The following is a 17,817-nucleotide window of genomic DNA, read 5'->3' as shown; positions in this document are numbered from 1 at the left end:
CTAAAGGAAAGTGTTGGAATGAGGATGAGGAGGAGGAAGGAGGGAATAGGAAGACGAGAAGGAGTCCAGGGGACTGATGAGTGGTAGCAACAGATATGATGACACACCAGAGATTTACAGATTAACAGGGCCAGAGGTCAAAGGTTAATGAGGGCCCTGGCGATCCTGATTGAAGGGTGGGGGGGTGAAGCCAGAGGGCTGGGTCAACACAGTGTGAATGTGTGATTATTTCTTCATTTTAAATATATTTTTTCAACGTTGAGTTTCGTCCCAACCAACCTGCAACAGCTAATCTATTACTTGATTAGTAATGGACTACTAAATTAATCGATCAAACTGTTTTCATAATCGATTAATCGGTTCAAGTAGTTTTTATGGAGACAAAAGTCAAAAATCTCTGATTTCAGCTTCTTAAATGTGAATATTTTCTAGTGCCTTTGCTCCTCTGTGACACTAAACTGAATATCTTCAACAAAACAAAACATCATCTTGGAGTTTTGGGGAAACATGATTGATATTTTTCACCATTTTATGAACCAAACAACTAATCTATAAATCGATAATGATAATAATTTTTAGTTGCAGTCCCTAAATGAGTTTGTCGCAGGCTCCATCCCTCCTCCAAGTCTGGTGCAATCGGTTCTGGACTTTAGTTTGTGTGTAATCCTTCTGACAAACAAGGCAACGAACCGACAAACAGACCCTGGGGTGACCACACGAGGAGGCTCGGGGTCAGAAAGGAGAGAGCTCTGGTTGTGTGGTGAGGCCTCAAGGTAAAGATGGAAAAGAGATCCAGACAGAAAGGAGTCGAGGAGGAGTTGGAACAGGTGAGAGAGGTTGTTGGTGTTGTGTGTTTTGTCTCTCCAGGCTGTGGGTGAAGATTTGACCTCCCAATTATCCTCCTCCTCCTCCTCCTGCCTGTAGGAGTTTCAGTGTGGCGACCTTTAGGTCAATCAGCTGTGAGAAAGCTGCGACCTGCGTCAACCCCCCTGCTGGGCGTCTGTGTTTGAGTGTGTGTATGTGTGCAGGTATGTGTGTGTGTCAGTCATTGTTCATCCGGCTGAGCTACTTTTGAAACGCGCTCGCAGCGAAGCTCCTGGGATCGAACCGTTGATCCTCCGACTTGTTTCGTCTTCCGTCACTTTGGTTTATTACAAGATACCGGGTGTCGTTTGGTTTATTTCAAACTATATACATCCTGTTTCACAATGGTAAAGAAAGAATTCCGCCCCTTTTTTCACCAGACTCTTTCTTGGCCCGTGTCCCGTCCTTCCATTAAGTTTTCTGGAAATCCATTCAGTGATTTTTCTGTAATACTACTGATAAACCAAATGACAAACAAACGGGTGAAAACATATTTGTTTGTTGGGTTTTCTCTGTAATATTGTAATATTGGGGGGGGGGCTGGAAAGCCTGGAGCTGCTAGCTAGCAGCCACCTAGCAGAGATCGATACAGCTGCTATTGCTAGCGAGCTAACTGTAACTTTTACTACCTGAATACAGTAGGAGTTAGCTAGTTAGTATTAGAACACACATTATCATAAATCAATCAGCATCATACCTGCCGGGGGTCCACAGAGACTGCTTATGTATAGGGCCCAGAATTTGTTGCTACACCCCTGGCGTAGCACCTGGCGTAGTATCGAGGTCCCGCCCATACGTGCGTTCGACCAATCACGAAAACCAAAGAAATGTGAACACTCACCAGTGTGATAAGAACTAGCTCACATGACAGAAACCATCTTTGGGAAAACATGTATTTAACGTCTACTTAGATTTTTTTGTTTGTTTCGTCCCATCTGCTGACATGGAGGGGGCGGGGCTTATGGCCTTTACTGCAGGCAACCACCAGGGGACATATGTGTGCAGGTTTTTGGCTTCACTATCGGGAGCTGACATGTTGTCCATCTTTATATTTATGTCTATGTATCTATGTACGGTATGGATGGAGATTATTTTGTCTTGAATTTTTTTTGCTTTCGAGAACACTGGTTTGTCTCACGATGTCAATCACTGCTAGCTCCGTCGTGAATGACAGTTCAGGAACTTTCAGGAAACTCTTATAAAAAAATGTATTTAAAAAAGTATTGACTAACTATACATATATACATATATACAGATATATATAGATAACAAACATAAGCATGTCGGCCTGCTTTATTGTAAATCGATACATCTATTGACGACTAATTACCACACACAAAAAATCCCGCACTTCTACCGATTCTAAATTTGCGCGCAAAGCACTTGCGGGAACTATCCGAAGTCTACGCGAGTCACGTGACGCGCGAAGGATGTTGCACTTCCGTGGTCGCCACTCTCTCAACCAACCAACGGCTCCGGTTGCGCCGATGGGTGACGTCACGTTCGTCCGTTCGAGAACTTCATTGTATCAGAAATATTGTGACACACACACACACACACACACACACACCTCCACGCGGCTCCACCCCCTCTCCCTCCCTCCGCATTCCTCCGTGTCTCACGAGGCGGAGGGAGGCATGTCCCTGCGTGTTCCCGTCGTTGGTCGAGCGACATACAGTCTGAACGGACAGAGAGAGAGAGAGAGAGAGAGCGAAGCGGCAGCAGCTCGAGCTCATCTCATTTGACCAGGAACTGATCAGAATCTGCTGCTCATCGATCCACCGGCGGAGCGGAATGGCCTCCTGACGTCACGGATATTGGATATATATATATTATATATATATATATATATTAATGTCGTTGAATGGCTTCCGGGATTTCTCGTCGGTCATATTATTAGTAGATTAGATCCGCGGTTCGGCGTCAGCCACCGGGCGACGGGCAGCAGCAGTCATGGGCTTCTACGGCACCTTGAAGCTCATCTTCTACAAAGTGAGTATCGATTATGATGGGTCGGCTGACGTCAGCAGCTGCTGCGGGTGGTGTGTGTGTGTGTGTGTGTGTGTGTGTGTGTGTGTGTTTGATTGATTGAGAGCTGTCAGAGTCCGGCGACACACCGGGATGACGAGGCGTTTCTCTCTCTGTCGGTGTGCGTGCGTGCGTGTGCGTGATGGACCACTGCGGAACCGGGGGAGAGAGAGAGAGAATCCCCCCCCCGCTCACCCCTCTCTCTTTGATTTGATTATTTATAATTGATCAGCTCGTCTGCACGTTGAGCTGAGCCCCAGGTGTGTGTGTGTGTGTGTGTGTGTGTGTGTGTGTGTGTGTGTGTGTGTGTGCGTGTGCGTGCGTGCGTGCGGGGTTCGAATCCCTGAAAAAAAAAATCTGCTTAAAAATCAGACGCGACTGTAGAATCGATGCTTGTTTCTCGTCAGAGGACACGAGAATGAAACTTTCAGAAATTGAAGAAAATGTTTAAATCTATTTATTCAGAATGATATTAGTTGGTAAAATGTACACGCAGGTCAAAACAAGGTCACAATAAACCCCACAGTTCATTATTGTAAACACAACCCGACTCACTATAGTGATATTATAGAGATGTAACTCTACAGGGTCACATATTTCTTATTATAGCCATATACAGTGTTAAAACTACTCTGAACTGCAATTCTTTGGGACAAACATTATGTTCAAAGCCACAAACAAAGATCAAAAAGACTTGAAATTGGACAAAACTTCCGTATCCAACACTTTATAGCTAATAAAACCTGTAGAAAGGTGTAATAAACAGCACGTCTGCTGCTCAACACCACATGTTGTCGGCTACCAACAACAGGATGATTTCTCTTCCCTGCATTGTCAAAAAAATACATATTTAATAAAGACACTAGTCATAACTGATCACTGGAGTGATAATATCCAGTTGCTGTGGTTATTAAATGTGTAATAAAGTGACTGTAAAACAAAGTAAATCCATATAGCGATGTCAAGGTTAATACAAATATCACAATGTGTTATAAAGTGACTGTATGTTCAATGTACAAATATGGGGACTTTATGAAGTGCACATGGTTTTATCCTAAACACAAACCAGAGCTCGATACTTCTGGTTTTTTTAACAGCAAACACATTTGAACTTTTTTCTTTGTTTTTTTGCTCTTCACCCCCAAGTGAAGTTCTTCTTTTTTTGGCTTTAATGGAATCCACACGGACGTCACATCTGTTATTCAAAGACGGAGAATGAGAGGCAGATTATCAGTTTTTACAGTTAAGAGCTGAAATCACGTTCGGATGTTTTGAATTAAAAAAAACAAAAAACGATGATGCTATCAGAGGTTTTTTTTTGTGTAAATACAACGTGAGCGTCCGGTTGAGTGACGATAAGACTGTGGTTCACGTGAAGACACACACACACACACACACACACACATATGCTGTCCTGTGTGTGTGTGTGTGTGTGTGCGCTGCTCTATCTATTTTAAACCGGCGCTGCACCGGTGACATTCCTCCAATTTTCTGCATTCCTGCGTTCATTCACTGAGGGCCGACGCTGATTCAGACCTCTGCGACGTGTTGCGTTTGTGTTCCCCTGAGCGACGTCGGTGTTCCCAGCGCTCTCTGTAGTCGCTCAATAAACCCAACGTCTGAATCTCTTCATTAGCGAGGATCCGGCGGCGGCAACAACAACAACAGTTCTGGTCTATTTGACCTCTTCGGCAGCGTTTCCTGCTCGGCCCACATTTAACACAACTCTCCTATTCAGATGAAGATCAAGAGTGAGCAGCGACACGGAAACTGAAAGAAAGAAAAATCCCTGAACAGAGACTTTCTCATCAACTTGTTATGTGGCTCCATTCACATGGTTTCAGGGTCTAATATCACAACATTGCCTTTATGACCAGACAATATTAATCTTTCACTCTGAAGTAGTATAACCAAAGACTGTCTATAAAAATGGACGCAGACAGTCCAAAGTTTCTGAAACCTACAGGTGACATCACAGTGGGAGTATGGCAACAGACTGGACCCCAAAAACAAATTGCATCACATGATTTGATCGCGCTGCCGTGATTGTAGATTCCCAGACAGGGTGTAAGAAACTCGGTTTCCCATAACCCCTTCATGTTTTCGTGGGCGAGTCGAGGTTACGCTGCTTTCCGTTATAATCTCGCCCCTACGAGTTCCGAGCTATAACAGATTATTATTATAATTTTTAAGAAATATGACGACAAGCAGTGAACACAAACACGAATGAGACTGGATTTAATTTTCTACGAGTGACAAAAACAAGTTCCCCGATTTTCTGAGGGCAGATTCCTTCATACGCTGCATGTCGGATCTGTAATAAACAGAATCAATCAACGACGTTTCTGTGGCTCTGTGGTTTTGCTGCCTCTTCTCACTCTGTCTCTCTGTCTCTCGACCATCAGATGAAGAGGAAGTTGGATCATGGCCCCGATGGACGGCCCTTCCCTTCGGGGAAGAAGCACTGCAAAGGCAACGGATACCTCAGGTGACGAGCACATTGAGTTCATTGTCGTCAAAAGCTGCGAGAAAAACCTTGTTCTGTTGACGAAAGCGGCGCCGATGATAACACCTGTCATTCTCTTCCCAGTCCTTCCAGTCTGGCTCAAGCCACGCCCACCACCTTCGGCGACCTGCGTCTGGCCAATGGGCACTCGGCTCAGCGGCGGCGGGTGACCTCGGGTCCGCCTCCTTCTGGCCTGCAGGACTGGCTTCACACCTTCCAGGTCAGGAGACGATGATTGTAGTTTATGCTTTGCTGAACCCCTCCCCCTTTGACTGCCGTTGTCCAATCACGGCTTAGTAACCATAACTAGGTACAGCAGCTAAACCCTAACCCTAACCCCTGCTGCTAATTGTCCCACGTTATATAACGTGTTTCGAATGAGACACTGGTGGAATTTCGTGAACCCAAATAAAATTGGCTGAGAAGAAAAAATAGTTAATGCAGACAGACACTCTTGTCCTGCAGCGCTCTGAAATGCACACACACACACTTGTAATGTGTGTGTGTGTCTTCCGCCTGCTGCACACACACAGAGCGGTGGACGAGTTCTGCCTCCGAGCTGTTCTTATGTAACAAATACAAAAAAAACATACATGTACAAACACACACAGTAGTTCAAATGAATAACAGGAGTCTCTCCCTTTTAGCTTGGAGAGGAAGTTAGAACATTAGTAGACACAGAAACGAAAGAGCAAACACACACACACACACACACACACACACTGAATCTCTCTTTGAGTTTTCTCACGGAAAACTCAAATTAAATCGTAAAGAGAATCTTAAGTTAACAGAAAGAGAAATACACACAACGTAAACTGGAAAGGAAAACGATAACTAGCTGTACTTCGAAAGTACAATCGAAAGGAACATAAGCTCTTGAGCAAATGGAAAAACAAACTCATAGAAAACTTTATAGTGGATGAAAATGACATAAACGCTCAAAAGTAAACAGGAAAAGAAAAAGATAAACCATTTTGAAAACCTTCACTAAATGGAAAACAGGAATACTTCAAAGTACACAGGAAAAGAAAAACTGAAGAGAAAATGAAACTGTATGACCTGCAATCATTCAAATGTCTCCATCATGTCCTCCTCTCCCCACAGACGTGGAGCGGCCCCGAGAGGCTATTGGCTCTGGACGAGTTGATTGACAGGTGCGAGACCATGCAGGTGAAGCACATGATGCAGGTCATCGAGCCGCAGTTCCAGAGGGACTTCATATCCCTGCTGCCCAAGGAGGTAGGAACAAAACCTTTGTCCTGAAGACGGCGACGGAGCCGAACCCGGTCGTGAATCCTTTTCCGTTTCCGTCGTTGTTTGCAGTTGGCGCTGTACGTGCTGACCTTCCTGGCCCCCAGAGACCTGCTGCAGGCGGCGCGGACCTGCCGCTACTGGAGGATCCTGGCTGAGGACAACCTGCTGTGGAGGGAGAAGTGCCGCGAGGAAGGTGAACGCTACACGGACGCCTGTTGCTTCCAACGCTCTGTCTTCGGCCTTTTGTCTTGACTGCCTGGTTGGTTGAGGCTCAAATTAAAAAAGACGGACATGTTAGGTATTTATTCCAGCTGCGCGGTCGTCGTCACCATGGGAGGTTTTAATGAGGAGATCGAGGTCACGACCTCAGAGGTGCTTCTGGGAAAGAGTGACGCGAGGCGACGTTTACACTCCTCAGATCAACACTGAATTATATATATCTCAAAAACAAATATGGCAGAGTTGGCAACATTTGGGCGGCGGATGTGGCTCAGCAGGTGGAGACGGTTCGTCCACTAACCAGAAGGTCGGCGGTTCGATCCCCGCTTCCCCCCCAAACTCTTGACTTTGTTTGAATGCGTGAATGTGATTTGTGCTGTAAAGAGCTTTGAGTCTAGAAAAGATCGACTTAAATATTGATAATTTGTATATAGTCAATTTGTCCGTCGTGGGGGTAGAAAAGTTGGCTCATGACGATTGATTCATCAAACTTTTAAGTGTTTTTGGGGGGGGGAGTATTTTCAGCAGCGGGATGAATCCACACTTCGTCGTGAGTGTGTGATGTGGAATTGATTTTAACTACGGTGTGTGTTTGTGTTCGGGCTGCAACTAACGATCATTTTCACGGTTGATAAAATGGTGAAAAATGTCGATCGTGTTTCCCAAAACCACCAAGATGATTTTTTGTTTCTGTCCACAAACCAAAGATATTTAGTTTAATGTCACAGAGGAGCAAAGTTACCAGAAAATATTCGCATTTAAGAAGCTGAAATCAGAGACATATGTACTTTTTACATGTAGCTGATAGTTTATGGAGTTGAACCTGCGGCAGCTGAGCATAGACTGTGTGTGTGTGTGTGTGTGTGTGTGTGTGTGTGTGTGTGTGTGTGTGTGTGTGTGTGTGTGTGTGTGTGTGTGTGTGTGTGTGTGTGTGTGTGTGTGTGTGTGTGTGTGTGTGTGTGTGTGTGTGTGTGTGTGTGTGTTTTCACTGAGCGACAGTGTGTAACATGCAAATAGCAGCTACACACACACGCACACACAGCCGGTCGCTCCTCCTTCATTCAGCGCAATGCAGAGGCTCCGTTTGTGTGTGTGTGTGTGTGCGTGCGCGCGTGCGTGTCTCTCTCTCTCTCTCTGTCTCTCTCTCTGTCTCTCTCTCTCTCTCTGGGCTTTCTGCCAATCAGCCGAGCTTCCACTGGCAGCACTCGGGAGCCATACCAATGAGGCTACCTCGCGTTAGCACCGCGCCACACTCATACTAATGAAGCCGGCAGTTAGCTGCAGCTCAGCAGCTCTCCTCACGAATGGCGCTAATTTGTCATTTTGCCTCCACGTCCACACACACACACACCACCATCAGCTGGAGTAACGGTGTGAATGTAAATGCAGTGCTCACCTGCTCCGGCTCAGACGTTAGCGTACGATAACTAGAGCTACAACAGTTAATAGATTAGTAATCAACTAGTAAATTAATCGCCAGCTATTTTGATAATTGATTGGTAGGTTCAAGTATTTTTTCTGACTTAAAAAATCATAATTCTCTGATTTCAGTGGACAAAACAAAACACCTGGACTGTCGCCAATTCATATTCTAGCCGATTGACTATTGATCGATCAGCTTTTTGATCCGTCTCTGCCCCTCGTCCTGTCCTCAGGTATCTCGGAGTGCGTGTCGTCTCGCCGCAGGAAGAGTGTGAGGCCGGGGCCGGCGGTCAGCCCGTGGAAGTCCACCTTCATCAGACAGCACCGCATCGAGAGCAACTGGAGGAAGGGTGATGACCGGGAGCCCACGGTACACACACACGCACAGACACACGCACACACACACGCGCGCACACACACACACACACACGCAAACACACGTGTTTGATGTGTAAACACAGAGCGGGTGTCACTGAAATAACCCTCCTCCTCGTCTCGTCCCGCAGGTGCTGAAAGGTCACGACGACCACGTGATCACGTGTCTCCAGTTCAGCGGCGACCTGATCGTCAGTGGCTCCGACGACAACACGCTCAAAGTCTGGTCGGCCGTCACGGGCAAGGTGAGGCCTCATCGATACACATCTTCAGCCGTGTGTGTGTGTGTGTGTGTGTGTGTGTGTGTGTGTGTGTGTGTGTGTGTGTGTGTGTGTGTGTGTGTGTGTGTGTGTGTGTGTGTGTGTGTGTGTGTGTGTGTGTGTGTGTGTGTGTGTGTGTGTGTGTGTGTGTGTGTGTGTGTGTGTGCTTGCGTGCGTGTGTGCGTGTGCGTGTGTGTTTGGTTTCGGTAGAACATTCTTTGACAAGACACACCTGCGCTGTCCTCCGTCTAAACCTGCCCGTGAGAGAGAGAGAGAGAGAGAGAGTGTGTGTGTGTGTGTTTGCGTAGGGAGAGTCTTCTTGCTCCCTGCAGAAAGAAAAACACACACACACACACCCTCATCTATCGCCTGCAGGAACGTCGAGGTGTGTGTGTTTGCGCTCGTCCCTGTCGTTGTGTTACATTCACTGCAGCACTACACACACATGCACACACACACTACTACTGCTTCTGTGTGCATGTCTGTGTCTCACGGTGAGGGTTCACTAACTATGGTTGCCACCGCGTCGTCCTGTGCAACAGTTGCCAAGGCAAAGTTTTCCTCTGTTGCTGCGGAAACAAGCGCCACAACGCCTTCAAGGTGAAACCGAGTGTTCTCTCTTTCTGTGTGTGTGTGTGTGTGTGTGTGTGTGTGTGTGTGTGTGTGTGTGTGTGTGTGTGTGTGTGTGTGTGTGTGTGTGTGTGTGTGTGTGTGTGTGTGTGTGTGTGTGTGTGTGTGTGTGTGTGTGTGTGTGTGTGTGTGTGTGTGTGTGTGTGTGTGTGTGCGCGCGCTTCAAGGGCAGCTGTGAAACTGGAACAAATATTGATACACGTGTGAGAAGAACGGAAGACGCTCGAGTTTCAAAAGAAATAGAATGACCGTGACGTCATTTTGACTGATTGATTACGGATCAGTTTTATTACCGGATGATTAATCGGCTTCTTTTCTCCATCTAATCTGTAGTTTATGTAATTTTGATTTATTAAGCTCCGTAGAAATTATGTTAAATTAATTAATACGGATTTAAACGCAGAAATTAGGAAAAATAATTCATACTAATTCATTTGAATTGCTTAATTTCAATGTAATCAACTCTCTCTCTCTCTCTCCGTTTCTCGCCCAGTGCCTGCGGACGCTGACGGGTCACAGCGGCGGCGTGTGGTGCAGCCAGATGGCGGTCGCCACGGTGATCAGCGGCTCCACCGACCGGACGCTGCGCGTGTGGGACGCCGAGAGCGGCGAGTGCGTCCACACGCTGTACGGCCACACGTCCACGGTGCGCTGCGTGCATCTCCACGGCAACCGGTAACATTCTCACACACACACAAACACAAAGATTTTTTACACTCATACTGTACTCACAAAGTACACAAATACATGCCTACTGCCCGTCTCCATGATAATCGGCAAAATTTATGTATTAATATACAATGTTTTATGCAGCTATAAGTGCACATGGCAACCAGCAACACACACACATACATCAAGAGATACACACAAATACCCACTAATGAATTAGATACACACTACACAATGAATACACACATACATTAATACACCTGACACACAAACACACTATCAAATACACTCAAATTACACAAGAACACAAATACACACACACTTAAAACCAATACATACATCAATACGCACAGTGTGTGAACATATACACACACACACACACACACACACACACACACACGTACTATAGCAATAGCACACCTCTACACACATTCAAACACACACAACAGAAATAGAACCCTCCTGATTGGCTGACACTGCAGTGATGTCCCCCCCTCAGGGTGGTGTCGGGGTCCCGGGACACGACGCTTCGCGTGTGGGACGTGTCGAGCGGCCGCTGCGAACACGTGCTGACGGGCCACGTGGCGGCCGTGCGCTGCGTCCAGTACGACGGTCGCCGCGTGGTGTCGGGAGGCTACGACTACATGGTGAAGGTGTGGGACCCTGAGACGGAGGCGTGTCTGCACACGCTGCAGGGACACACCAACAGGGTGTACTCGCTGCAGGTACGCACACACACACACACACACACACTGATAACCCTCCTCTCACACGCACGAGCTGAACGTTGTCTCTCGTCTCTCTGCAGTTTGACGGCGTGTTCGTGGTCAGCGGCTCGTTGGACACGTCCATAAGAGTCTGGGACGCAGAGACAGGTTTGTCCAATCACAACATGTTAAAGTGTTGCTAACTTGTCGGTCTTGTTTATTCTGTAAAACCAAAGTTTTCATGTGGACAAACTCAAACTCTTGAATACTGATCCTCTGCCCGTGTCTCGTCCAGGTGGGTGTGTCCACACGTTAACCGGCCACCAGTCGCTGACCAGCGGCATGGAGCTGCGCGACAACGTGCTGGTGTCCGGGAACGCCGACTCCACGGTCCGAGTGTGGGACGTCCGCACGGGACAGTGCCTCCACACACTGCAAGGTGAGCGGGACGGAAAAGAATAGACATGCCCCCAGATTCTCATCCTAAAAATAATGAATAAGAATCAAACAACAACTCTGAAAATGATGATGATGATGATGATGATGATGATGATGATGATGATGATGATGTCGTTGTGTGTCTCAGGGCCCAACAAGCACCTGTCGGCGGTGACGTGTCTGCAGTTCTGCCGCGGTCTGGTTCTGTCCAGCTCCGATGACGGGACGGTCAAACTGTGGGACCTGCGGACCGGCGCCTGGCTGAGGGACGTGGTGGCGCTGCAGAGCCGGGGGTCAGGTGAGGTCACCGCCACTGACGACACACACACACACGTATATTTACATACATGTACAATAATTATGTGTGCGGCTTTGAGACGGAGGGGTGCGGCCTCCCCCGACCTCTTTATTTTCACCCTCCTCTTCTGACCACAATGTCTCCACCCGCCCTTTCCCCCGACCAGGTGGCGTGGTGTGGCGAATCCGAGCGTCCGACACTCGGCTGGTGTGCGCCGCCGGCAGCAGGAACGGGACGGAGGAAACCAAACTCCTGGTGTTGGACTTCGACCTGGACGACAGGAGGAAGGAGTCGGACTGAGGAGGAACCTGTAAAAAGGTTACGGGGGAAAAAAGACGTGGAATGGTTTCCAGGACGACGGGAAACTGCAGTGACCAATGAATGTTTGACGGATAAAAACGTTTTTGTTTTTTTTCTACGACGGAGGGCGAACGGTTGACGGACTGATCATGAAGTTTGGGGCGGAGCTTCAGAGGAAACGGTGGATTGACGATGGTTGAATGTAACCAATGGGAGGAGGGATGGGGCGGGACGAGGTCATGAACCAATGGGGGGCGTCGCTGTGGAAAACCAACCACATGTACCAAATGTTTGCCGGACACACGTGCGACGTTCAGGAGAAACGTTGAGTCGAAAAGAATGTGAACAAACAAGAACCTCATATCACGTCAGTATTGTTTTCACGCCAGCGGCCATTTTGTGTCTGATTTCCCATAAACCTCCCGCTCATGAAAAATCTGACTTTACTGCAGAGAAACTTTCACCAAACGCAAAGTGTCAAACGGCAAAACAAAATGAAACCACTACGGTTTCAAATACGCCGATTTTATAGCATTAAAATATTTAATTGCATCATCATTTATGCGTCTTAAATATACAACATTTTGTCCCTTCTTTGCTTCCATACGTTAGATTCTTCACACAGCTTATGAAATATTAACAGCTCCTCTCACCAGATATTAATCAAAAAAACCTGGCCGTTGCCAGGCAACACACAGCAGCCAATAAGCAGAGGTTCGGGTGATATTTCCCCCGGCAACAAGTGTTTGGTAGTTTTTCTTTCTTTCTTTCTCTCCAGGAGAGTCAACCTTTTTCCGGTCGCGAGGCTCCGGAGCGTCGCCGCCGGCGTCCCGATTGTGTGATCGTGTAAATGACTGTAAATACAAAGAGGATGTACATATTCAGCTTTTTTTATATATAAGAGGGGAACAAGTGAAAATATTGTCTCGGGTTGAATGAGAGGACGAAGAGTATGGATCAATAAAGATGAGTTTTGTAAAAAAAAAAACCACAAAAAAGTTTTTCTTTGATAAAGTTGTTTTGTCTTTTATTCAGGAAGAATCTCTAGTGTGACGCAGGCTGGTACAGCTGAGTGGGTCACACCACTGACTTTGGTACAGAGTGTCCGGGGGTTTGATTCCGAGTTCCAGGAGTCGACCATCCAACTATAGTGTGATGTAGTCGAGGATTAGGAAGGAAAGGAGGAGGAGAGAGTGAAGTAAGGAAGAGAGGAGAGGAGATATGAGTTGAGGAAAGATGGAAAAAATAAAAAATACCCTGCAAAAAAGGTGCTGATGTGTTTTTGTGTGATGCAGTGAACACAATGTGACTGCATCACACACACACAGCTGTCCACCCTGACAATACCTGTGTGTGTGTGTGTGTGTGTGTGTGTGTGTGTGTGTGTGTGTGTGTGTGTGTGTGTGTGTGTGTGTGTGTGTGTGTGTGTGTGTGTGTGTGTGTGTGTGTGTGTGTGTGTGTGTGTGTGTGTGTGTGTGTGTGTGTGTGTGTGTGTGTACAGCTGCGGGCGAGCAAGTGAAAAATAAACACATCATCCATTACCCATGAGGCTTTGCAGCTCGTTGACAGCACAATAGTAGGTCGGCCGTAACACACAGTGAGGACATGAGGTGTCATGGAGATGTATCTTTTTCAGTTTTCCCCTTTTCCTTTCGTGTGTTGTAGTTTTTTTTGTGTATGTAATAGTTCTGCAAACTCTCTGACAAACATCAGTGTGATCAGAACTTCCTTAAATGACAGAAAACATCAAAAAAAAAAATTCTTCTCTTTCTCTCTACTTTGGTCCATGTCCCATCTGCTAACATGGAGGGGGCGGGGCTTATGACCTATACTGCAGCCAGACACGGGGGGGACAGACAGACGGACTGTCCATCCTCTGAAGGCTCCATTTAAATCTAAATGAGTTTTATTGGTAATGAATTTGCAAAATATCTGTATCTGGCTCCCTCTAGTGGTTGAACTGCTGAACTGCAGCAATCTGAGTCATGTCAGTTCAACATTTTTGTAAGGAAGTTCATCGACTCATTCAATACATGAAATCAGGTTGAGTCTTTAAAAAAAAATAAACAAACACCGGAATCAAATTCAGCAAAAAAAACCTTTATTTTCATACAAACAGTCACATTGTTGGAGGTTTAGTTTTTCTTTACAACATATGAAACGTCACCACGTAGAGACAATGTCATATTCAATATCTTTATGATTTCACCGCTTCCAAGTCAAAAACAACCCACAGAGAATTCAGAGTTTTCTTCCAGAATACTTCTCGTTTCAATGGAAATAAGTCCTCTGATAAATGTTTTTTTACGAAAAAAAAATACAAATAATCAAGGTCCAACTTTCGGAGCTTTTAACTACACGATGATCTTCACGTGTGATTTTTAAATCTACTTTCAGGTTTAAATAGTGGTTTCTTTTGTCTGATGTGATAATTATCAAAATTTATTTGAGGGTCAAAGCTCGTAACTCGACCTCGAGTCAAAGAAATTGTGGGAAATATGATTATTTGTCTTCTTGCAGAAGAGTTGGATGAGATTATCCATACCGCTCTCATATCCATGTGGTGAATATGAGGCCACAGCCAGTTAGCTTAGCATAAAGACTGGAAACAGAGGGGAACGGCTAGCCTGACAACACATTGTGTAACAGACGGATCTGATCATGAGAAGAGGCTTTTTTTTAATTTTGAGAAGGAAAAACAAAAACAAAAAAACACTGAACTCTTGTTACAGTCAAATTTAAATATTTAAAATATTGACACTGGATCATTTGACAGAATCTGAAGCGAAAGACTGAAACGATCGATTGTGTCGTCGCGTCAGAATCGAACCAAATACGTTTTTTTTTTAATCGTAGAAGCAGCAGATACGAGTCCACGTGGTTATTCTTCTGGACACGATTCCCACCAGCGATCCGGCCGCGCGTCACCTGATGGTGCGGTACATCATGAAGTCGACCGTGGTGCATCGTGGGAACTTGCCGATGGAGCTCTCCTCCACCGGCGTGTAGACCTTGATCTGCCGCATGTGCGTGTCGCGGCCGTTCTGGTGGTTCGCCAGCACCGCGATCTGGATCATGAAGGTGCTGATCGGCTCGTTCGTGCGCTGACGGACACACACACACGGACGACATGTTAAATTTTTGTTAATAAGAATATCAACACACTGAAGCTTTAAAAGAGAATTAGACTTTAAATTAAAGACGTGACTTTCTGACCTGGTTCATCAGAGAGATGTGAATCCAGCCGCTGGGCTCCACCATCTCCAACTGCTGTACAGAGGGAGAGGAGAAAGGGAAATATAAATCAAGCGTTTTTTTATTTGTACAATGACGGTAGACGAATATGCGCAGCGCGTCGTTACCCGGATCTCCTGCAGGTTGTGGAAGTTGTTGCCCACCCGGACGGAGATCTTACTGGGCGTGTAGCTCTCGTCGGACTTGTAGTCGGCGTAAATGCACAGCATCTTCACCGTCGTCCTCCGCCTGGGCAGGACGAATCAAACGAACCCAACCGGGGGGCGGACATTAACACGGACACAAACAACAGAAGAAGAAAAACACGTTCGCTTCCATTAAATAAAGATCTTGACATTTAGAATCTTGGATTTTGTTCATGTTACTCCTCAGTTTGTTATTTCCTCTGTATGTTTGTGGCAGGAAAAATTCCTAAGGGATTTCCACGAAACTTGGTGGAAGGATGGAACACGGGTCAAGAAAGAATCCGTAGAACTGTGGTGAGGATCTGGACACGTGTTCCACGATCACCTGAACTGGATGTTGACCAGGTGAGGCTGGGATCCGTCCGACTGCCAGTACGTCTCCAGGTTGTCGTCCCTCAGCTGGTCCACTCCGAAACCTGCACGTGGGCGGAGGACGAGCAAAGAGTCAAAATGAGAATCTCTCACTCACTCACTCACTCACTCACACACACACTCTCACTCACACACACACACACACACACACACACACACACACACACACACACACACACACACACACACACACACACACACACACACACACACACACACACACACACACACACACACACACACACACACACACACACACACACACACACACAGCTGATGACCGGACACTGGGTGAGGGTCTGACCGGGCTTGCAGGAGGAGAGGGACCACACCGCCTGGGAGCCGATCTCCCGGACCGTGCCCGTGCGCTCCAGCTGCTTGGGGTCGGCGCCGGGCGGCGTCTTGCTCGGGGTCGCCATTCCTCCAACAGACGGGTCAGAAAACACAAAGACACAATGTTACTTTGGCAAAATGAACCTTTTTTCACCTGTTTTAAAAGGAAAATAATTAGTGACAGAAAATAACTTTGGACTTGATGATAATCATAAGTCCCGAGGAGAAATTCGTCATCTGATTGACACGTCTAGCTGCGTCTCATTCAGCAAAAAGATGCAGTCAAGTGCCTCATGTGACGTCATCGTCGTCGTGGGCTTGATGCCGTTTTCATTATTTTCAGCTTATTATCTGAAAGCAGGGAAACTCAACAGAGTATCACAGGTAACACTTATTAAAAATGATTTCAAAGAGTGGACAACAAGGTGTGAAATAATAACACATACGTCTTTTCCCCCCCCCTCGTATTGCATAAAATGTAAAAACACATAAAATGTGAAAGGAGTCTGGCGCGAGCTCCACCGGAAGTAGCTAATGCTTCTTCCCCCCGCCCCACCGCGTCTAAAAGCAGCTAAAACTTGCTCTTACGATGAACGGACGACGGTGAAACTCACGGGGAGGATCGGCGAGAGGCTCCAGCTCCGTGTCAGATCATGAGCCGCGAGGCGGTTGGGCCACAAAACACGGTTTAGTTCCGCCACTTGTTCGAATCTCCCACTTTTTTTTGGCGAGGCTTCTTCTTCTTCTTCTCTGGTTGATGGCGGATTCCGCAAGCCAACGTTTCAAGGTGCATACCGCCACCTACTGTCCCCGGAGTGTGAAACACCAGGCTTCATAAGAGTCAGGTTACATTCGAAGATCAACATAATAATAATAATAGTGATAATATAATGAAACAAAGACTATCAAACAAACAAAAATAATATAGTAATTAAAATAAAAAATAGAACATAATACTATATTTTAGATCTAGCCCTGAATCTTTGAGAAAACTCAAAACCGCCCGACAGCATTCCCTAGTTTTCTCAATCTTCCAAATTCCATCCCCGTTCTAATTCACAAATCTTATCACGCAAGATGTTTCCTCTCCAAATTAGATTTTGCCACACCTCATAATTACATGTTCAATATTTTCAACTACATTCCATACATTGCATTTATCTGACATGCATGTATTCATTAAATGAAGAGTTGACTTTTAATCCTGCGTGTCCAAATCTCAATCTTGAAAAAAATCACTTCCTCTCTTCTGCATTTTCCATTGAAAACCTTCACGTTAATTGATTTCTTTATACTGTAAAAGTGTCTGTGTCCCACTTCTTCTGTCATGAACCCCTCACTGCATCTCTTCTTAAAAACCCATTTCTATAGACTTGCTTTCATGTGATGTCGTCTTTTTATATCGTCTTTTTATATATTTTTGTTTTATGCAGATATAGGACATCAGAACCGTATTATTGTTGGAATGCTGATTTTAATTGTCTGTGATTTGTATGTTTTCGTGAAAGCACTTTGTGAAGCTACTTCTGAAAGGTCCTATATAAATACAATTATTATTATTGTTATTATTATTATTTATGTTATTTTTATTTTTATTTATCATGATTTATTTTGCATATTATTAATTTGCTATTTTTTTGACACTTGTATAATGTCTCCTTATGTGCTTTGAATGTTTTTGTAAGGGTTCATACTAAGACCC

At 45.7% G+C, this 17,817-nt stretch overlaps 2 protein-coding genes across 4 annotated transcripts in view; one reads left to right on the top strand and one right to left on the bottom strand.

The window, feature by feature from the left end:
- Positions 1–12,964, top strand: part of LOC118284020 (F-box/WD repeat-containing protein 7) — an 18,692-nt gene extending 5,728 nt beyond the window's left edge. Inside the window, exons 1-13 of one of the 2 annotated variants that reach the window (XM_035606571.2) lie at positions 2,463–2,856; positions 5,298–5,380; positions 5,483–5,618; positions 6,503–6,637; positions 6,722–6,845; positions 8,527–8,663; positions 8,800–8,913; positions 10,052–10,233; positions 10,727–10,952; positions 11,036–11,102; positions 11,230–11,373; positions 11,521–11,670; positions 11,837–12,963. In XM_035606571.2, coding sequence (XP_035462464.2) covers positions 2,818–2,856; positions 5,298–5,380; positions 5,483–5,618; positions 6,503–6,637; positions 6,722–6,845; positions 8,527–8,663; positions 8,800–8,913; positions 10,052–10,233; positions 10,727–10,952; positions 11,036–11,102; positions 11,230–11,373; positions 11,521–11,670; positions 11,837–11,970 — 1,671 coding nt within the window. In that variant the 5' untranslated portion in view covers positions 2,463–2,817 and the 3' untranslated portion in view covers positions 11,971–12,963. Of the gene's footprint in view, positions 1–2,462; positions 2,857–5,297; positions 5,381–5,482; positions 5,619–6,502; positions 6,638–6,721; positions 6,846–8,526; positions 8,664–8,799; positions 8,914–10,051; positions 10,234–10,726; positions 10,953–11,035; positions 11,103–11,229; positions 11,374–11,520; positions 11,671–11,836 lie in introns of those variants that run through there. The other variant, XM_035606562.2, reaches the window with a different exon arrangement.
- Positions 12,965–14,049: 1,085 nt separating this feature from the next.
- anapc10 (anaphase promoting complex subunit 10) lies at positions 14,050–16,894 on the bottom strand. Of its 2 annotated transcripts, none has more exons than XM_035608865.2 (6): positions 16,730–16,894; positions 16,087–16,203; positions 15,736–15,826; positions 15,333–15,453; positions 15,187–15,237; positions 14,050–15,074 (listed from the first exon to the last, which is right to left on the bottom strand). In XM_035608865.2, the coding sequence occupies exons 2-6, from the start codon at positions 16,199–16,201 to the stop codon at positions 14,895–14,897; spliced, it is 558 nt and encodes a 185-aa protein (XP_035464758.1). In that variant the 5' UTR covers positions 16,202–16,203; positions 16,730–16,894; the 3' UTR covers positions 14,050–14,894. The 2 variants fall into 2 exon arrangements, with proteins under 2 accessions (XP_035464758.1, XP_035464706.1); XM_035608813.2 differs by having other exon boundaries at positions 15,187–15,240; positions 16,730–16,891.
- Positions 16,895–17,817: the final 923 nt, after the last annotated feature.

This window comes from Scophthalmus maximus, chromosome 12, assembly GCF_022379125.1.
Source record: "Scophthalmus maximus strain ysfricsl-2021 chromosome 12, ASM2237912v1, whole genome shotgun sequence".
Lineage (NCBI taxonomy): Eukaryota > Metazoa > Chordata > Actinopteri > Pleuronectiformes > Scophthalmidae > Scophthalmus > Scophthalmus maximus.
The sequence above is the reverse complement of the archived record's forward strand: the minus strand, read 5'-3'. Positions and strand labels throughout refer to the sequence as shown.

Excerpts from the sequence above, each read along its gene's own strand:
- anapc10 (XM_035608813.2), bottom strand. The coding sequence starts at position 16,201 with ATGGCGACCCCGAGCAAGACGCCGCCCGGCGCCGACCCCAAGCAGCTG. Across the intron at positions 15,827-16,086 it reads CCTCTCCTCCTGCAAGCCCG|GTTTCGGAGTGGACCAGCTG; the intron begins GTCAGACCCTCA and ends GCCCACGTGCAG. Across the intron at positions 15,075-15,186 it reads ACATCTCTCTGATGAACCAG|CGCACGAACGAGCCGATCAG; the intron begins GTCAGAAAGTCA and ends TGTGTCCGTCAG.